Source organism: Macaca nemestrina, chromosome 12 (assembly GCF_043159975.1).
Source record: "Macaca nemestrina isolate mMacNem1 chromosome 12, mMacNem.hap1, whole genome shotgun sequence".
In the NCBI taxonomy this organism is placed as follows: Eukaryota; Metazoa; Chordata; class Mammalia; order Primates; family Cercopithecidae; genus Macaca; species Macaca nemestrina.
The window spans coordinates 33,042,645-33,060,837 of record NC_092136.1 but is presented as its reverse complement, the minus strand read 5'-3'; the positions used below and the strand labels follow the sequence as shown (position 1 = coordinate 33,060,837).

The following is an 18,193-nucleotide window of genomic DNA, read 5'->3' as shown; positions in this document are numbered from 1 at the left end:
TATACATGGTGCATTAGCAACATTATTCCTAAGAGCCAAAAAGTAGAATCAACCCAAATGTCCATCAACTGATGAATGGATAAACCAAAGAGAGTATCTGCATATGATGGAGTATTATTCAGCAGTGAAAAAGAACAAAGTACCAATACATGCTACAATATGGATGAACCTTTAAAACACCATGCTAAGTAAAAAGAAGCCACTCACAAAAGACCACATGTACTATGACTGCATTTCTATAAAATGTCCAGAATAAGCAAATCTATAGGGACAGAAACTAGGTTAGTGGTTGGGTGCCTTGAACTGGGGGAGTTGGGAAGACATAGAAAATGACTGCTGAAAATGTCCTAAAATTGTGGTAATGGTCATACAACTGTGAATATACTAAAAACCACTGCATTGTACACTCTAAATGGGCGAATCACACGGTCTGTGAAATCCATAAATCTGCTTTTAAAAAATTATTGGTGGGGGGGTAGTCCAAGAGGGATGCATCAGTGTATTTATTTATTTACTTGAGATGGAGTCTCACTCTATCACCCAGACTGGAGTGCAGTGGTGTGATCTTGGCTCACTGCAACCTCCGCCTCCCGGGTTCGAATGATTCTGGTGCCTCAGCCTCTGGAGTAGCTGGGATTACAGGCGCACGTCACCACGCCTGGCTCATTTTTGTATTTTTAGTAGAGATGGGGTTTCACCATGTTGGCCAGACGGGTCTCAAACTCCTGGCCTTAAGGGATCCAGCCATTTCGGCCTCCCAAAGTGTGGGGATTACAGGTGTGAGCCACCAGGCCCAGCCGCATCAGCATTTTTAAAAGCCTTCAGGTGGGATTAAACTGGCTGCCAGCACTAAGAATTCCATTCTCTGCCTCCATTACTCTTAACAGTTGGTTCCAGGGGTGCTGGGCAGGGAGGCAGGTAAGCTGGTGGGCGGATCAGCCCACTCCATCTGCTGTAGTGTGGGGAAGCCTGGAGCTGACCCAATAATACTCAGCCAGCAGAGAGAGTGCCTGGACAGGAAGAATGTCTGCCAGGACAACTGAAAAGTCCACACCCCCTAGGGCCACAGAAGCTGTGGGGTTTCACATTTACTTCTGGCTCTAAGCATTTTAGAAAGAACTGCCTGCCGCTCTAAACTACCATACCTTGTCTCCACATTCTTCAAGTAATTTTTGACTTATCTGGGACAGGGGCAATGTCTCAAAGAAGTAACCCCAGGGTCAACCATGCAAAAATTGGGCAAAAATGCCAAACCAAAAGAACATATGTCCTTCTGACCCTTAGAATGTGTTTACCAGGAGAAAAAGGCTGTGTCTGCCTTCCTTACAATTACTTGGTATAGACAGTGGGAAAGTGAGAGGTGACGACAATGGCCATGTGGCAGCAGAAAGAGGGCAGGACCAGAATGGTGCCATGGTGCTGCCAGAACATTTTGCCTCAAAGGTTGTGAAGAGAAGCTGCCTTTGCTTGCTTCAGTCATCTGCATGGAGCCACAATGTGACTTACACATTTTCTTTCTTTTTCTTTTTTAGAGCTTGCTCTATTGCCCAGACTGGAATGCAGTGGTGTGATCATAGCTTACTGCAGCCTTGAATTTCTAGGCTCAAGTGTTCCTCCTGCTTCCATCTCCCAAAGAGCTGGGACTACAGGTGTCCCACACCATGCCCAGCTGATTTTTATTTTTATCTTTGTAGAAACAGGGTCTTGCTATGTCCTCCATAGGATGGTCTCAAACTCCTGGGCTCAAGTGATTCTCCCACCTTGGCCTCCCAAGATGCTGGGATCACAGGAGTGAGCCACTGCATCTGGCCTACTTTCCACATTTTCTAGGGCTGAAGGAGTTCTAGGGACACAACATTGAAGTTCTGCCATTGAACGGTAAAAATTAGAAATCTGTCTTGACAGCTAAGCTCTGGATGTTAGCTGGATTCCTGGAGGGTGGGGACACGGGAACAGACTTTCCTGAAGACAACTGTCTCATGAAATGAAGCGCTGTGACACTCAAAGGGAACAGCAATCCGCAGAGCCAGACGCAAACCACAAACCAAAGAAGCAACATGCAACAAGACTGTGCCTGCCAAATATGCCAGTAGATTCTCCTACCAGGTCCAGGAAGAAAAAAAAAAAAAAACAGCCAGGCCCCTGCCTATGGGGACTTGGGTCTCCAAAAGACAAACACACCAATGCAATTCCACACTGTGGAAACCTGCAATTCAACACTTCCCAATGTGGTGTGCCCAGAGCACCAAGTATAATGTACTGGCATTTGACGTGGTAACAATTCTCTCTAAATAAGTTTATAAAAAGCACCTCGGTGGTCTGGGAACCACAGACTAATAGAGATAGAAAGGACCTAGAAAGACCATCTATGCCAACCCCCCTTCAAAGTAGAAATCTCTTCTAGCTCATGCCCAACAGTTGATCAACATGACTGGTGACTAGTTTTCAAGAGAGCCCATTCCATTTTAGGAGAGCTTTAAAAACAAGCTGAAATCTGCCTTCTCGTCTCTGACTCCTGGAGAACCACTGAAAGAATATTACTTTTTAAAATTATTTTATTTTATTTTTTGAGACGGAGTCTCACTCTGTCACCCAGGCTGGAGTGCAGTGGCGCGATGTCAGCTCACTGCAACCTCCGCCTCCTGGGTTCACGCCATTCTCCTGCCTCAGTCTCCTGAATAGCTGGGACTGCAGGTGCCCGCCACCACAATCAGCTAATTTTTTTTGTATTTTTAGTAGACACGGGGTTTCATCATTTTAGCCAGGATGGTGTCAATATCCTGACCTCAAGATCCGCCCGCCTCGGCCTCCCAAAGTGCTGGGATTACAGGTGTGAGCCACCCCGCCCAGCCGCAAATGTTACTATTTTACAGCCATCTGTGTTTATATCCTCTGCCCCATTGTAAAGTTGGCCTTGAATACAAAGACTCCCTGCTCCTCTCTGCATCCTCTAAATTCAGTGACTGAGGCCGGACGTGGTGGCTCACGCCTGTAATCCCAGCACTTTGGGAGGCCGAGGCAAGCGTATCACGAGGTCAGGAAATCAACACCAGGCCGGCCACCATGGTGAAACCCATCTCTACAAAAATACAAAAATTAGTTGGGCACGGTGGCACGTGCCTGTAATCCCATCTACTTGGGAGGCTGAGGCAGGAGAATCGCTTGAACCTGGGAGGCAGAGTTACAGTGAGCCAAGATCGTGCCATTGCACTCCAGCCTGGGCAACAAAGCAAGACTCTAGCCTGGGCAACAAAGCAAGACTCTAGCCTGGGCAACAAAGCAAGACTCTAGCCTGGGCAACAAAGCAAGACTCTATCTCAAAAAAAAAAAAAAAAAAAAAAAAGATTTCAAACAGTTTTTGTATTCTTCTGTTTTGTTTCCTAGTAGACTTCCTTTTGAGACATAAGATAACTGACCCTGCTGAATGACAGGGAGAAGGGATTTGATGAGTCCTTGGCCAAGATATTCAGGAAGATCACAGGAGTTTAAAGCAAGGTTTCATGAGGCTATGGTTCCAAGTGGGGAAAAGAACCGTGAGTCTGAGGCAGGCAGGTAAAGACATGTGAGAGGAGGTTCAGGGTAATATGACTGCTTCTCCTGTCCTGCCACAGAGGCCACTCTGCTAGAAGCCACTCTCCAACTTAACAAAGGTACTTCAGACAACTGTTCCTTTGGTTTTATTGTTCAACCAAGCACAAATCATCCATTTAAGTATTTAGCCCATCATCCCCTTTCTTGTCCACAAGGACACCAAAAATATCAAATATTTTTTGCAATGAAGAGCCACTGTATTAGTAAACTTCCACTATTGGACTGGTAATTCTACCCAAAAAGAAATGGACTTGGGCACGTGTCTTGCATACCACTAACCAACATTGGTAATGATCCCTGTTTTCTCCCCAGCTTGTTCTCAAAGATCTGGCTTAATAACTTATCCAAGAATTCATGCTAACTCTGTGGTTTCCAGAATCCACTGGGTTTTTTTCCTACTTGAAAACTAAGACATTTATCTGTCTCAACTCTTCGGTCACCTCTCTTATTCTCCATGAATTTCCAGGTTATTGGATGAGGAGGCAGTTATTTTATGTGTTTGCTAAATTGGTCAGAATATAGATTTGACTCTTTTTAATTTAAAACAGAGCCACGAACTCAAATATTCCTACAGGGGCCAAGTAAGACAAGTAAAATGAAGGCAGCCCTAAAGAATGAGATGACATTGAACTCACAGGGACGGCCACCCTGGCCACACCACCCTCTGACCAACAGAGGTGGCCACGACTCAGCTCTCCCAGCCAATAACTGTAAACAATGTGAACCCAGCATTGCTATAGGTTTCCATTCTCAAAGAAAAGCAGGAAATCTGGACTGTTTTGAGAGCACCTGAGTTATAAGTTCTTGTAAATAATTGAAGTTTTAAAGAATCACTGTCAGGTCAAATAAAACACACATCTGGCCCAAGGGCCACCAATCTGCAACTTATTGCATGTATCTCATGAGCCTGGTGATTGAGATCAATAACATTTAAGTTTTTAGGGCATGTGGGTGGCTCACGCCTATAATCCCATCACTTTTGGGAGGCCGAGGCAGGAGGATCACGTGAGCCCCAGGAGTTCAGACCAGCCTGGGCAACATCATGGTAAGACCCTGTCTCTACAAAAAAATTAAAATAAAAATACAAATTAAAAAATGCTGAGTGTGTTGGTGTGCACCTATAGTCCCAGCTAGTTGGAAGGCTGAAGTGGGAAGATCACTTGTGCCCACGAGTTCAAGGCTGCAGTGAGCCATGATGGCACCACTGTACTCCAGACAGAGTAAGGCTCTGTCTGTAAAAAAAAATATATATATATATACACACACACGCATATTTTATATACATGTTATATATATTAATAAATGTATAATAAAATATATATTGAATATATAAATATATAGAGAATATATACTCATACATAAATATATATATTTTTCAATCCTTAGCAGAACCCTAGGATTCATTCATTAAGTTGTATCACCTTACACAAATGACATAACTTCCTCCCTGTCCTCAGCTTCATGTAAATGAAAATAACAGCACTTCCCCCATTAGACTGATGCAATAGGTCAGGTAAGTAAATCACAGTACCTGGTATGCACTCAATAAGTGTTAAAACTGTTGCTTATATAGTATTATCCCCATTTTATAGCAAAGAATACTGAGGTTTAAGGAGACATTGCATTATTTGCCCACAGTCAGACAGATGGCAAGTGGCAGACCTAGAGTTTGAGTCCAGGTCAGTGCTTTTCTTCCTTTCAAATGAGTTGGACAATCCTGGTGGTATTAACCCCACCCTACAGGTTCACTTTTATCATCATGACACTTGAATGACTCCCAGCTCTTTTCTCCAGAGGAACGAATGAAATTAGACGCGCTGAAGCTTTTAAAGGTGAACTCGGCTGGAGGGAAAGGACTGGGGTAGAGGAGAGGTGGGGGAGTGGGGAAGGACGGGTTTGAAACATTCCCTCTTTAGCCTTCTTCAGCTTCTACTTGGAGGCACAACATGTCGTTTTGTATAAATCAGTGGTCCCCAATGTTTTTGGCACCAGGCATCAGTTTTCTGGAAGACCATTTTTCCACAGACCCGGGGTGGGGAGGGGTGGTTTTGGGATGAAACTGTTCTACCTCAGATCATCAGGCATTAGTTAGATTCTTATAAGGAGCGCGCAACCTAGATCCCTCACATGCGCAGTTCACAATAGGGTTCACGCTGCCATGAGAGTCTAATGTCACCACTGATCTGACAGAAGGTGGAGCTCAGGCAGTAATTAGAGGGATGGTGCGGCTATAAATACAGATGACACTTTGCTACCTCGTCTGCTGCTCATCTCCTGCTGCGCGGCCCAATTCCTAACAGGCCACAGACCACTACCGGTCTGTGACCCCAGGGTTGGGGACCTCTGGTATAAAGAAAGCACAAGGCTAACTGATGGAAATAGCTGCTTATGTGCAATACAGCACGATCTTTACCCCCCACCAAAAAATATATATATATATTTCTATTGAACTGGGAAAATAAGCACAAGCAGTTATCAGCAGAACATGCACTTTGTCGCTTCGCTTCTGGCAGTGGCCTGGACTATACATTTTCCTAAACAGTTTTAAGATGCATAAAATGTAGGCTGAGCAAGTTTGCTTTTCCTAGACAGCTTTAAAATGCATAAATACGGCTGGGTGTGGTGGCTCATGCCTGTAATCCCAGCACTTTGGGAGGCCAAGGTGGGCGGATCACCTGAGGTCAGGAGTTCGAGACCAGCCTGGCCAACGTGGTGAAACCCCATCTCTACTAAAAATACAAAAATTAGCCGGGTGGGGTGGTGGGCGCCTGCAATCCCAGCTACTAGGGAGGCTGAATTGAGAGAATCGCTTTAATCTGGGAGGAAGAGTTTGCAGTGAGCCAAGATCTCACCCCTGCACTCCAGCCTGGGCGACAGAGCGAGACTCCGTCTCAAAAACAAAAACAAACAAGCAAACAAACAAAAAACGCATAAACACTTTCCTTAGGAAGTCTGCAAAAAGAGAAAAATGTCCCTCATATAACACAAATTGTGAGCCCTTAATACACTAAAAACGTGTACATTGAGATTTGGCCCAGGAAAAAAAAAAAAAACAAAAAACAAACACTTAACATTGCAAGAATGGCTTCTTTAGAAATGATTAACTTTGATATTCCACAGGCACGTGAAAATTAATAAAAAGGAATTGAAGTTTTACAGATGAGGAAAACCAGAGCCGCCCTGAAATCCCTTATCAACAGAAGAGGTAAAAGAGAGAAAGACAAAGAGCCTTTGGAAGGCAATTAGCATTCATATGAATATTCAAAAAGGGGGAACTTCGGCCTGTCATTTCTCTCTCCCACCTCTAGTTATTGGCCAGGCAGGCATCCCCCCATCTTCACCTCTGTCTTCTCCCCTCTGCAGAGTTAATCAGATTGAAGGGAAGCACCTGGGGACATTCAAACTCTTGTGTCTCTAAAACATGGAATTTACCCATCAACCCCTCTTCTCTCCCCACCCTTGATACTCAGGGCTCATACATGAGATGCTGAAATGCCTGAAACTTTCCGATGTTGACAGTGAACCCCACTGCAAGCCTTGAGAGCCATCACTCCCTTGTTTAAGGATTTGTGCTAAGAAACTATGCTTCCTTAAAGTTTAAACACAAGAGATGAGGCTGAACACAGTGCCACTCATCAATTACATTTACCTGAAAAAGAAAGAAAGAAAAAGGAAAAAAGAAAAGAAAAAAAGAACCCAAATTGAATCAAGCCTCTAGCAAATACAGGGGAGGCCAGGCGCGGTGGCTCATGCCTGTAATCCCAGCACTTTGGGAGGCTGAGGCAGGCGGATCACTTGAGGTCAGGAGCTTGAGACTAGCCTGGCTAACATGGTGAAAACCAATCTCTATTAAAAATACAAAAATTAGCTGGGCATGGTGGCATGTGCCCGTAATCCCAGCTACTCGGGAGGCTGAGGCAGGAGAATCGCTTGAACCAGGGAGTCGGAGGTTGCAGTGAGCCGAGATCACGCCAGCCTAGCGAGAAAGAGTGAGACTCCATCTCAGAAAAAAAGCCTGGGCATCGTGGCTCACGCCTGTAATCCCAGCACTTTGGGAGGCTGAGACAGGCAGATCACTCGAGGTCAAGAGATCAAGACCATCCTGGCTAACACAGCGAAACCCCATCTCTACTAAAAAATACAAAAAATTAGCCAGGTGTGGTGGCACGCGCCTGTAGTTCCAGCTCCTTGGTAGGCTGAGGCAGGACAATTGCTTGAACCCAGGAAATGGAGGTTGCAGCGAGCCAAGATCGCACCATTTCACTCCAGCCTGGGCAACAGAAGGAGACTATGTCTCAAAAAAAAAAAAAAAAAAGAAAGAAAGAAAGAAAGAAAGACAAAAGAAAAGGAAGGCAGGGAGGGAGGGAAATAAAGAGAGAGAGAGAGAGAGAAGAAGAAAGAGAAAGAACAGAAAAAAAAAAAGAAATACAGGGGAGAGAGGCCCAAGTTTAAAAGACTGTAAGATAAAGCAATCTGCCAAATCCAGATTGTGGGATATTCTACCAGACAACTGACCTGCTATTTCCAATAAACCAATAGCCTGAGAAGAAAAGGGAGGAGGGGGCTGTTATAATATAAGCTAGACTTAGGAGAGGACTACTACCAAATAAAACAAAACACAACAAAACAATAAACCTCTGCATAAATACTGTACTCACCGTGTAGTCATATGAACCATAGACTGCTGGACTTGAATTAATCAGCCCTAAGGGAGTTAGGGCCAAAAGATCCAGGAGCATTCCCTAGGAATTCTCAGTGGTTATGCCACAATGCTTAGGTTTAACACTTTACTCAATGAATATCCAATTTCCCTGTAGCCACAGTAATTTCAAAAGTCACTTTCATATGCACTTATCAGATCTTATGCACTTATGATCTTATGCACTTATCTAGATCAACATAAATATTATTTTATTATTTGCTTGTGACATGCTCCATCTCTTTATTTAAAAGAATAAAATTTTAAAAATACCAGAAATAATTAAATATTTTAAAACACTTGGGATGGGAAAAATCTAAGCATGATCTAAAAGTCAAAAACTTGAAACTGTAAGACAAAAACTTACTATTTTTACCATAAAATAAAAATATCTGACAGAAAAAAACCCATCAACAGAATTAAAATACAAACCAGAGAAAATATTTTCATTACATATGACAAGCAAAATAACTCTTATAAAAAAAGAACTCTTTTTCTTTGTTATTATTATTTTTAGAGAGATGGTCTCTGTTGCCCAGGCTGGAGTGCAGTGGCATCATCATAGCTCATTGCAGCCTCAAACTCCCGGGCCCAACCAATCCTCCCACCTCAGCCTCCCAAGCAGCTGGGACTACAGGCATGCCACTGTGCCCAGCTAATTTTTTAATTGTTTTGTTTTCTGTAGAGATGAGATCTTGCTATATTGACCAGGCTGGTCTTGAATTCCTGCCTCAGCTTTCCAAAGTGCTGGGATTACAAGCATGAGCCACCGAGCCTGGCAGAAAGAACTCTTATAAATTAATATTGTTACTAGATGAACTATCCCAGCTTCCAGCTAAAGCCAGCCCCACCAACTTATCTATGGAGCCCCTTCTCTCCCACCTCCTTCAAGGACACTGTTCCAGTGATTCCATCCCCTCCCAATGACCATTTTTTTCCTTTTGTTTTTTTCTTTTTGTTTTTTTTGAGACAGAGTCTTGCTCTGTTGCCCACACTGGAGTGCAGTGGCGCGATCTCGGCTCACTGCAACCTCTGCCTCCTGGGTTCAAGCAATTCTTTACCTTAGCCTCCCAAGCAGCTGGATTACCGGTGTGTGCAACCATGCTCAGCTAATTTTTTGTATTTCTGTAGAGACATGGTTTCGCCATGTTGGCCAGGCTGGTCTCAAACTCCTGACCTCAAGTGATCCACCTGCCTCAGCCTCCCAAGGTGCTGGGATTACAGGTGTGAGCCACCATGCCTGCCCCATTTTTTCCTCCTCTTGATCATTCTCATCAGCAAACATACATACAGACACTTCTATCTAAAGATAAATAACTACATAAAAACAGAACAATTTAAAACAAAACCACTCATTCTCCCGACCTTCTTTCCCCAGCGAGCTAGAACCCATTTTTTTTGCTCCCTTTGCAGCAGAACTCCATGAAAGCATGGTCTGTACCTTCTCTCCTTATCTCTTCAACCCATCTGTTTCATGCTTTTGTCTCTTCCCTCTAATCTATTTAGAGGTAACTGCAATTAATAGTTTGATAAATGTTTCCAGAATTTTTTCTCTGAAGATATAAATACACCTCAAAATGAAAATGCTTTTTTAAACAGTTATCTCTGGGTGGTGAGATGACAGATGAATTTTCTTTTCCTCTTTATAATGTTTTGGTCCAGTCTGAATTTTTTTAAAAATGATAAGCCTGTGTGACTTTTATAATCAGGAGAAAATAGCTGTTTTCATTTTAGATAAAGTCGCCATCTAGGCATACAGAACTACATCTGTTGTTTTAAAAATGAAGAGTTAGAAATAAAGCTAGAATAAATAAACTTGTTCGCTTTTAATAGAAAAACTCCTACTAAAATATGCAGTAGCTCCTCGTTTCGGAGAAACACTTATCTGAATAACTTTTTATTAGTGTAGCTTCTAGATCAATGTTCTTCTACCTAGAGGTTATGATCTTTTCTTGGGCAGATGACAGGCAGAAGGATAAATGGTGAGTACAGGGTCTCAAAGAGGTCAGAGATAGGAGAAGTCCAAATACTGCTTTGGATCATTAAGGTATCTTCAACTTATCTGATGTAACCTCTCCCTTTCCAATACACACACACACACACACACACACACACACACTTTTTTCAATCCTCATTAACCTCACTTCACCTCCCTGTGCTACGATCACTGTGTTCCTCATTTCCAACTTGGCCCCCTTTTCCATCCCAACCTTTCTTTCCTGTCTTTCCCATTCAGCTCCTTTCTTCTCCAGATCTAAACAAACCTAGCATTTTTCCTCACCTCCACCAGAGGAAAATAATTCCTTGCTTTAAAATAAAATAGTTAGAATCATGGTATGGAGATAAGTCTGCAGAGCCCAAAAAATTTTTTTGAATATGTTTTAAGAGGCTGAGAATATTTTCAAGAAGTCAAAGCTATCGTGACAACTTCGCGACGGCCTATAAATATGCATTTGCTGAATTCAATCTCACCTGAAGCCAATCATTTTTATAAGAAAGAAGATGACACAAATGTACATGCATGAACAGGAAAGGGTCTAAAATTGTGTGCAACATCTTTATCACCGCAGTTTCATCTGGGCTTTTGGAGGGAGTTTTAATTTCCTTCCCTGTGTAGTTGTATTTTCTAACTATTCTATAATTTGTACACATTACTTACATAATGAAAAAATTCAATACATTCATCAAATGCATGTCCAAAAATAAAAGGATAGAAAGGCCAGCAGCCAGGGAGGGGAAAGAAGAAGCAGAAAAGTGAGAAGCAAAGGAAAGAAGCTTCCAAATCAGTCCACACTAAGTGAGAGGGACACAGAGCTAAGTCACGAGTCTCCATCTTTATCAAACCCAGGAGTCCCAGTCTTTGTTCTGGTTGGCAGGGTTAACAGACCCCAGGCCAAGTGCAATGCAAGGCAATAATAAAGAAAAAAAAAAAAACCTCTTTAAACAGTATTAAATGAAACTGTTTAAACGGGGGAAAATTAATAACTTGTTGCTGGGGGTGGAGATGAAGGAGTAGGCTCGGAAATGCTGATATTCACAGAACTGAGGCTCCCCACCTTCACTTTGCATCTCAGGCTCCAGGAGCCACTTAAAAGCAAGCTATCTATTTCCAAGAAGTAAATCTCTTGGACGGGTACCTTATGTTCATGAGCCTGCGAGGGAAGGTGCTGGGCTGTGTATTGGAGCTCCCAGCCAGAGAAGACAGCTATCTCTTTTGGCACAGGTTCTCAGGGATGAGACCATGTCTAGCGGGGATTTTCTCCAGATTCGACAGCCTTGGCCCTACCAAAACGCACAGCTTTGTTTTCACTATACATCACTCATTGTTGAGTCTTTTTTGTTTTTCCTCTCAAGCATCCACAGGTTGAATACTGCATGTTCCCAACAGCCTGTGAACTTCTTGGACCAGCAAAGGGACATTCATTTTGCTGAGCACTCCTTTCACATTTCTATTGTGTTCGATTTCCCACTCCCCCTACCCGAGTCCCCAGAGAATAACTTCTTCCTTGTTTTAATAACTTGGATCAGAGTCAAGGTTGATGTGTTTCTCCATTTTGCAGGATATTTTCTTCAGAAGAGACAAAACAGAGGCCAACAGGGTAGGAGAGGCTTGTTCGGAAATCAGCAGCCATTGAGAACACACAGAAAATGTTTTCAAAGAAATAGAAAGCAGATAACACAAGGCACCATCAATAGAAGGCTTCAAAATGGTGGAGTCATACTCAGAAAGATTCCCTAGCAACGTTTTCTCCCAGGGACCCACTTTAAAAATCTAATTTCATTTGTTTGGGGCTGAGGGAGAAGAAGGTGGCTCTTTCTATAAAGTACCTTCTCATTGACTTAAATTGAAATACCTTCTCCCATTGGAGGTCATAAAAGTAGCTGTGATCCCAGTGGGTATGCAGAAATTAGAAAATGAGTAAAGGGAGAAGGAGGAGAAAGGAGTGGTTCAGCCACACAAGTATATCCCACCTCTAACACAGCAAGTTTTCATTTCATCTGCCCACCTTCTTTATAAAATCCTATCCCCACCCATTGTAACACTGATCCCTGACATCTAATGAAAGATGTCTCCACGGACTTGCTTGGGATACAAGGAAACAAATCTATTCTTTGTGAAGCCACTTTTTAAAAAAGAAACATTTTCAAGGAAAGAAGACCTGAACCAGCATTCAGTGGGGTTTAGTCTGAGGTACATGATCTTTTAATAAAAAATTGATAACGCCTCTTTTTTATGAGTGATACGGAAATTACATCTTTCTTCTCTAAAACATAAGTCAAATCGCCAGTTTTCCTGTAATAGATCTACCTTGTCACATGATTTTTCTAACCATTGATTTCAAATAGTGGCAAGACACTAGTTATGAATGAACGCAAAAAGTTATGTCTGAATTTGTCTTCATGGAATATCTTTTCTCAAATGTATTCTCCATATTAATAGTTTTCATACCATGGCAAAAGAAAGTAAATCTAGTATCACAAAGAACAATGACCCCAACCCAGATTTGTCTCCCCTGGGGAAAGGCCAAACTTTCTACTGGAATTACAGATTCAACTAAATCCAGTTCTGGGCTGTTCATAAGTTTGGAGGAGACAGCCAAGATGTCACCATGTTTGAATGCTAAAAGTGAGGCAAACTGTGGGTTGTAAAATCAATCTAGTACAACACAATCAGCATTTTGAAAAATGAAATGGGAGGGAAAGTATCAGCATGCAGAGAATGTCATAAGAGTATTGCTCAGTGAAAATCTGTGGGGTGTGTGTGTGCATGTGTGTATATGGGCTGTCACTGTAAAGGGTATTTCTAACTGTAGTCAAAGTCTAAAAGGTTTCCACTCATTTAAGAAGCTCTAATCTAGGGCCCAGGTCCTGGAGTCAGACAGAACTGATTCCAGCATGGCTCTGCCACTCACTATGTGACCTTGGTTAGTTAGCTTAATCTCTCCACCCTCCTCAGCTGAAAGATGGATGTGGCCAAAGTGTCCTGGAGGTGTTGTAAGATCAGATCAGAAGAGGAAACATGTACAGCCCCTCACACAGCACCCAATAATGTTAATATACATCCTTAGACGAATGTCCAATTCACAAAATGGAAGCGGAAATTCGTGGATTTACAGTATGTTCTACAGGGATAAATTCACAGTGTGAGAGAAGATGGTAGGCAATTAGCTAATTGTAATTTTTAGGTCTGCAAAAGAGTTGTTCTTTTGTGGAACTATCTGTTGGGCCATCTAGCCTTTTTTATAACAGCTCCCTGAATAAAGTTAATATTCGAGAAATATACATATATATTTTGTTTGTTTGTTTTGTTTTGTTTTGTGGAAGGGTCTCACTCTATCGCCCAGGCTGGAATGCAGTGGCCTGATCTTGGCTTACTGCAACCTCTGCCTCCCAAGCTCAAGCAATCCGCCCACCTCAGCATTCCAAGTAGCTGGGGTTACAGGCATGTGCCACCATGTCTGGCTAATTTTTTTTGTATTTTTTGTAGAGAAGGGGTTTCACCACATTGCCCAGGCTGGTCTCAAACTCGTGAGCTCAAGTGATCCTCCCACCTCAGTCTCCCAAACTGCTGAGATTATAGGCGTGAGCCACCATGCCAGGTCAAGAAATACATTTTTAGGCAGGGCGCAGCAGTTCACACCTGTAATCCCAGAACTTTGGGAGGCCAAGCGGGGCGGATCGCCTGAGGTCAGGTGTTCGAGACCAGCCTGGCCAGCATGGCAAAAACCTGTCTCTACCAAAAATACAAAAATTAGCCAAGTATGGTGGCAGATGCCTGTAATCCCAGCTACTCAGGAGGCTGAGGCAGGAAAATCACTTGAACCCAGGAGGCGGAGGTTCTAGTGAGCCGAGATCATGCTACTGCACTCCAGCCTGGGTGACGGAGTGGGACTCCGTCTCAAAAAAAAAAAAAAAAAAAGAAAAAAAAAATGAAAGAAATACATTTTTATTTCAGAAATCCTTTCCAAGATGTAAGTAACAGACCAATGAAAACTCTTCTGATTTTTTTTCTTATGCAGTATTGAACAGAACAAATTGTTCACACTTTGTGCTTCATCCTTAAAATACAGCTTCTGCCTCCTCAGCAAGTGACTAACAGTATGTGTCTAAAGACCTTAAAAAGTATCAAAATTATCTCAACTATGGAAAGATCCAGCTGCAAATACATGCCAAAATTCCTTATCTGTAATTTTTGTAACTGAACAAACAAACCCCTTAGAGCATGAAGAAGTTTTTGAAACTGAAACGTACTGCTCACTTCACAATCATGTTCTGTCTATCCTTGCTATTTAGCTTGGGGAACGTTATCAAGTTCTGAGGAGAGGAGAAAGGAGAAAAGGAAGGGAGCCAGAAAGAAAGGGTGGGACCAAGAAGCCAAGGAACTTAAGATGAGTTAAGAACAGGTAGAAAGGCCAGGCGCGGTGGCTCATGCCTGTAATCCCAGCACTTTGGGAGGCCGAGGCGGGTGGATCACCTGAGGTCAGGAGTTTGAGACCAGCCTGACCAACATGGAGAAACTCTGTCTCTACTAAAAATAAAAAATTAGCTGGGCGTGGTGGCGCATGCCTGTAATCCCAGCTACTCGGGAGGCTGAGGCAGGAGAATCGCTTGAACCCGGGAGGCAGAGGTTGCAGTGAGCCGAGATGGCGCCATTGCACTCCAGCCTGGGCCACAAGAGTGAAAGCTCCATCTCAAAAAGAAAGGACAACAGGTAGAAAGACAGAATGCTAAAACTGTCAGCAGCCCCTCAGATGGAAGACGGGAGAGAAATAATTTGAAACAACAGAAAGCCTTTTCTTTGAGGTCCAGAGAGAGGAAGAGGAGATCTGGATAAAATTGCTGAAAAATTTGGGGGTGGGGGTGGCGGTGAGGTGAAGAATTCAACAGTAAGTCTTGGAAGATGAAATACAACTCTGTCGATTACTGAAGGATGAACCAAATAACAGGACTGGGCCAACACACGGAAGAAGAAAAGAGGGCGGCTGGTTATGGAGTTTAAGCAGAGAAAAGAAAAAGAAACAGCTACAGAAATGCCCCAGGGTGCAGAGTATAGGGCTGGGGAAGGTGCGAATGTTTGGGAATAAAAACAAACTTTGAAAAACAACAAAAAACAAGTCTTTTCAAACCTGGCCTCAGACTTAGGATAAGTTCTCCCTGAGAAATTGAAAGGTAAATAAAGAACAAGCAAGTAAGTTAAGACTGAAAGGCTTGACTGATCTAACAAGAACACATGGCATTATGGTTGTAATGCCACAAATTTAGTATTTAGTATTTCGTATTTTGTGAAATACTCAAAAAGAAATGAACAGGATTCCTATTGCGTAATTTTTTAAATTGTTTTCCAGGGGCACATTGATGAGAAATGCCACTCCCTCCATTTCGTCCCCAGCATGTGTATGATGAACAAGAAGAGGTGGGGGCGGGGGAGAGAGACTCTTCCCATCCACCAAATGCTACCCTGATTACCCACATCAGTCCTAACTCCTGCATTGCCCCAGGTGCCAGTCAACAAGGCCTACGCCATTTGCTTTGCCATCTCCGCATTGTCCACTCACTTGCTCTGCCCTTCTGTCCATTTCACTGAGCTGGAGCTCCCAGCAGCAACTCTAGAAGAGAAGAAGAGGTGGGGAGTGGGGAATGGAGCATGCATGGATCTGGCAAGCCCCCCAGATCCCAGAATCCAATGAAAAGCCCCTCAATACACAGAGACATCAAGCTAGCTTTCAAGAGTGCTGAACTAAGTCCACAGTCCCACTGGGGCCAATGGTGGGATCGAAGGCACCACCGGAGGCTGCAAAGAGAGCTTGGGCTTTGGAATCAAATCTGGACTTGGAATCCCAGCTCCAACACTTACTAGGATGTGAACTTGGGAAGTAACTTAACCCTCTGAGCTTGGTTTACTCATCTGTAAACCAAGCAGTACTTAGCCCTCATCAGAGTGTTGGGAAGATAAGATGAGGTAACCTGGAAGGGCGCCTGACACGCTGCAGGCACTTCACGAGTGCTCTTGCTACTGCCCATCTCTTCACACTTGTTAGAAAATGAAAAGTGAGTTCTTTCAATGGTGAAAGCAAGTCCTACCTGCCTTTTTTTTTTTTTCTCATTTTTAGGTGCAAAGAGTAGCCCCTTCCGATGTTTCCTGGCTGTATTCTCCCTATTCAGGTTGCATTATCAAGTATGGAAAGAAATACCCTGTTGGTGCAATCAGGTATGGGCATATCTGACTGTGGATTGCCCAGATCAGCGCCACACAAATAGAATTTAGACCCTGGAGTTTGTACACCCAAAGCACTTCTTGATAAGATAGTGGAATGGTTAACAACTGTGATCTTACAGTAAAACACAATTATTAAATGAGGTTGAATGGCCTTTGAAGAATTAGAAAACATTCAACAAGACCATAATAAGTGTCCTCAATATTCCTTGTTCCAGATAGAAATGCCCCCTATTTATATTTTTGAAAATTTAATACTGAACACAACTCACCAACTAGGGGAAGGAGGAAAGCATTCTAATGCCACAGAGAGCTCTGCCCATTCTTCAAAAACTGTACTGTCTTCATAAGTTCTAAGCACCTTTAAAATGGTTCAAACAGGTATAAGTTACTGTGGAAAGGCAATGAAATAGAGAAAACCTTACCCCTTTAAGGTGGCTCCTAAGTTCATCTGATTCCAGGTCATGCATTCAAGCTGGGAGGTCATTTGGTATAAATTGTCACTGTTAGAAAAACATCCAGAGTTAGGACACATAACCACAAAATAATACACAATTGTTTCTTCAAAAGCAATGGAGTTTTAACTTTTCTTGAAAGTACAAGCCTCCACATTTTCCAGAATGACAGAATATGCAAGTCTGAAATTATTTTCACTTCATCCCACTGATCTCTGCACAGTCATACACTTCATACACAGCAGAAGGGATGTGAGAGTAACTCGGAAGCATTTTTTAAAACCTTTGTATAGCAACCACTGAAGTTTCTAAAGAAGTATTAAACCTTTGAGGGGAAAAGGCTAAGGGGAGTGAAACTTTGAAAGGCAACACAGGCTGGATAACTCAACATTAAAGTTAAAAGCCTGGAGCTGAAAGTAAAGACAGCAGATTAATTATTCGTGAAAAGGCCATTAAGTTGTTTTAATCAAAAGGATAAGTATCATGTGGATTATGAGGGTCTGAAAAGTCAAAGAGTGATGGCTGATAAATGGTCTAAAAAGTAAGGATGTGACAAGCAGAAGAAAGATGATGATAAACTCTATGCACAGCTGAAGGAATCATTTTCTCTATGTTTTATCCTGGTACAAGTCAAATGTTAAAAAAAAAAAAAAAAAAAAGAGCCCAGTTCTGTAAGATTCTATGAGGGAAATGGCTGATCATTTACGTAAAGACTCCAAAGAAGTCTTACACCACCATGTAAACCAACCAAAAGCTGTTCTGTCCCCTCTGTATTTATTTCATTCCTAGAAAATTAGCACATGAATCAATGGCCAGAAATCTCCTAAACTGCCAAGCTCCATCAGGAATAAATTTATGCCTGAACTGAAATGGTTAATTATGAAATTTGAGACCCAAGAGACCAAGAGTTTGTCTGGGACCTCTTGGTTTAAACACTTTACAGAAGAAAAATTTCACTCTACCATCGTGGCAGAAATGAAAAAAGGTAAGAGGCATTTAATATCTGATGTGTGGTATCAGATTGCAGATCTCAGACCATCTCTGCCTGGTCATGGCATTCTTTTAAGCTGCTTCACCGGGCAGAGGCAACACCAAATTTTAATTCAGAAAGGCTTTTTTCAGGCCAAGCATAACTGGGAACTTGAGGAGGGGAGAGGGAAATTACAGTAACTCAGAATAAATGAATTTTGTGCTCTCTTTCCGCATAGCTTGATAAATCGTGGCAGAGTTCAT

The 18,193-nt window shown here is 42.6% G+C and overlaps 1 protein-coding gene across 10 annotated transcripts in view; it reads right to left on the bottom strand.

The window, feature by feature from the left end:
• The window catches only part of LOC105471510 (WT1 transcription factor), a 51,744-nt gene that overhangs the window by 16,813 nt on the left and 16,738 nt on the right, over positions 1–18,193 (bottom strand). For 6 of the 10 annotated variants that reach the window (XM_011723996.3, XM_011723997.3, XM_011723998.2 and 3 more), the window contains 2 exons: positions 16,931–17,008; positions 15,847–15,897 (listed from right to left, as the gene is read on the bottom strand). In XM_011723996.3, coding sequence (XP_011722298.1) covers positions 15,847–15,897; positions 16,931–17,008 — 129 coding nt within the window. The remainder of the gene's footprint in view (positions 1–15,846; positions 15,898–16,930; positions 17,009–18,193) is intronic. The other 4 variants (XM_024789607.2, XM_024789608.2, XM_011723999.3 and 1 more) reach the window with 1 other exon arrangement.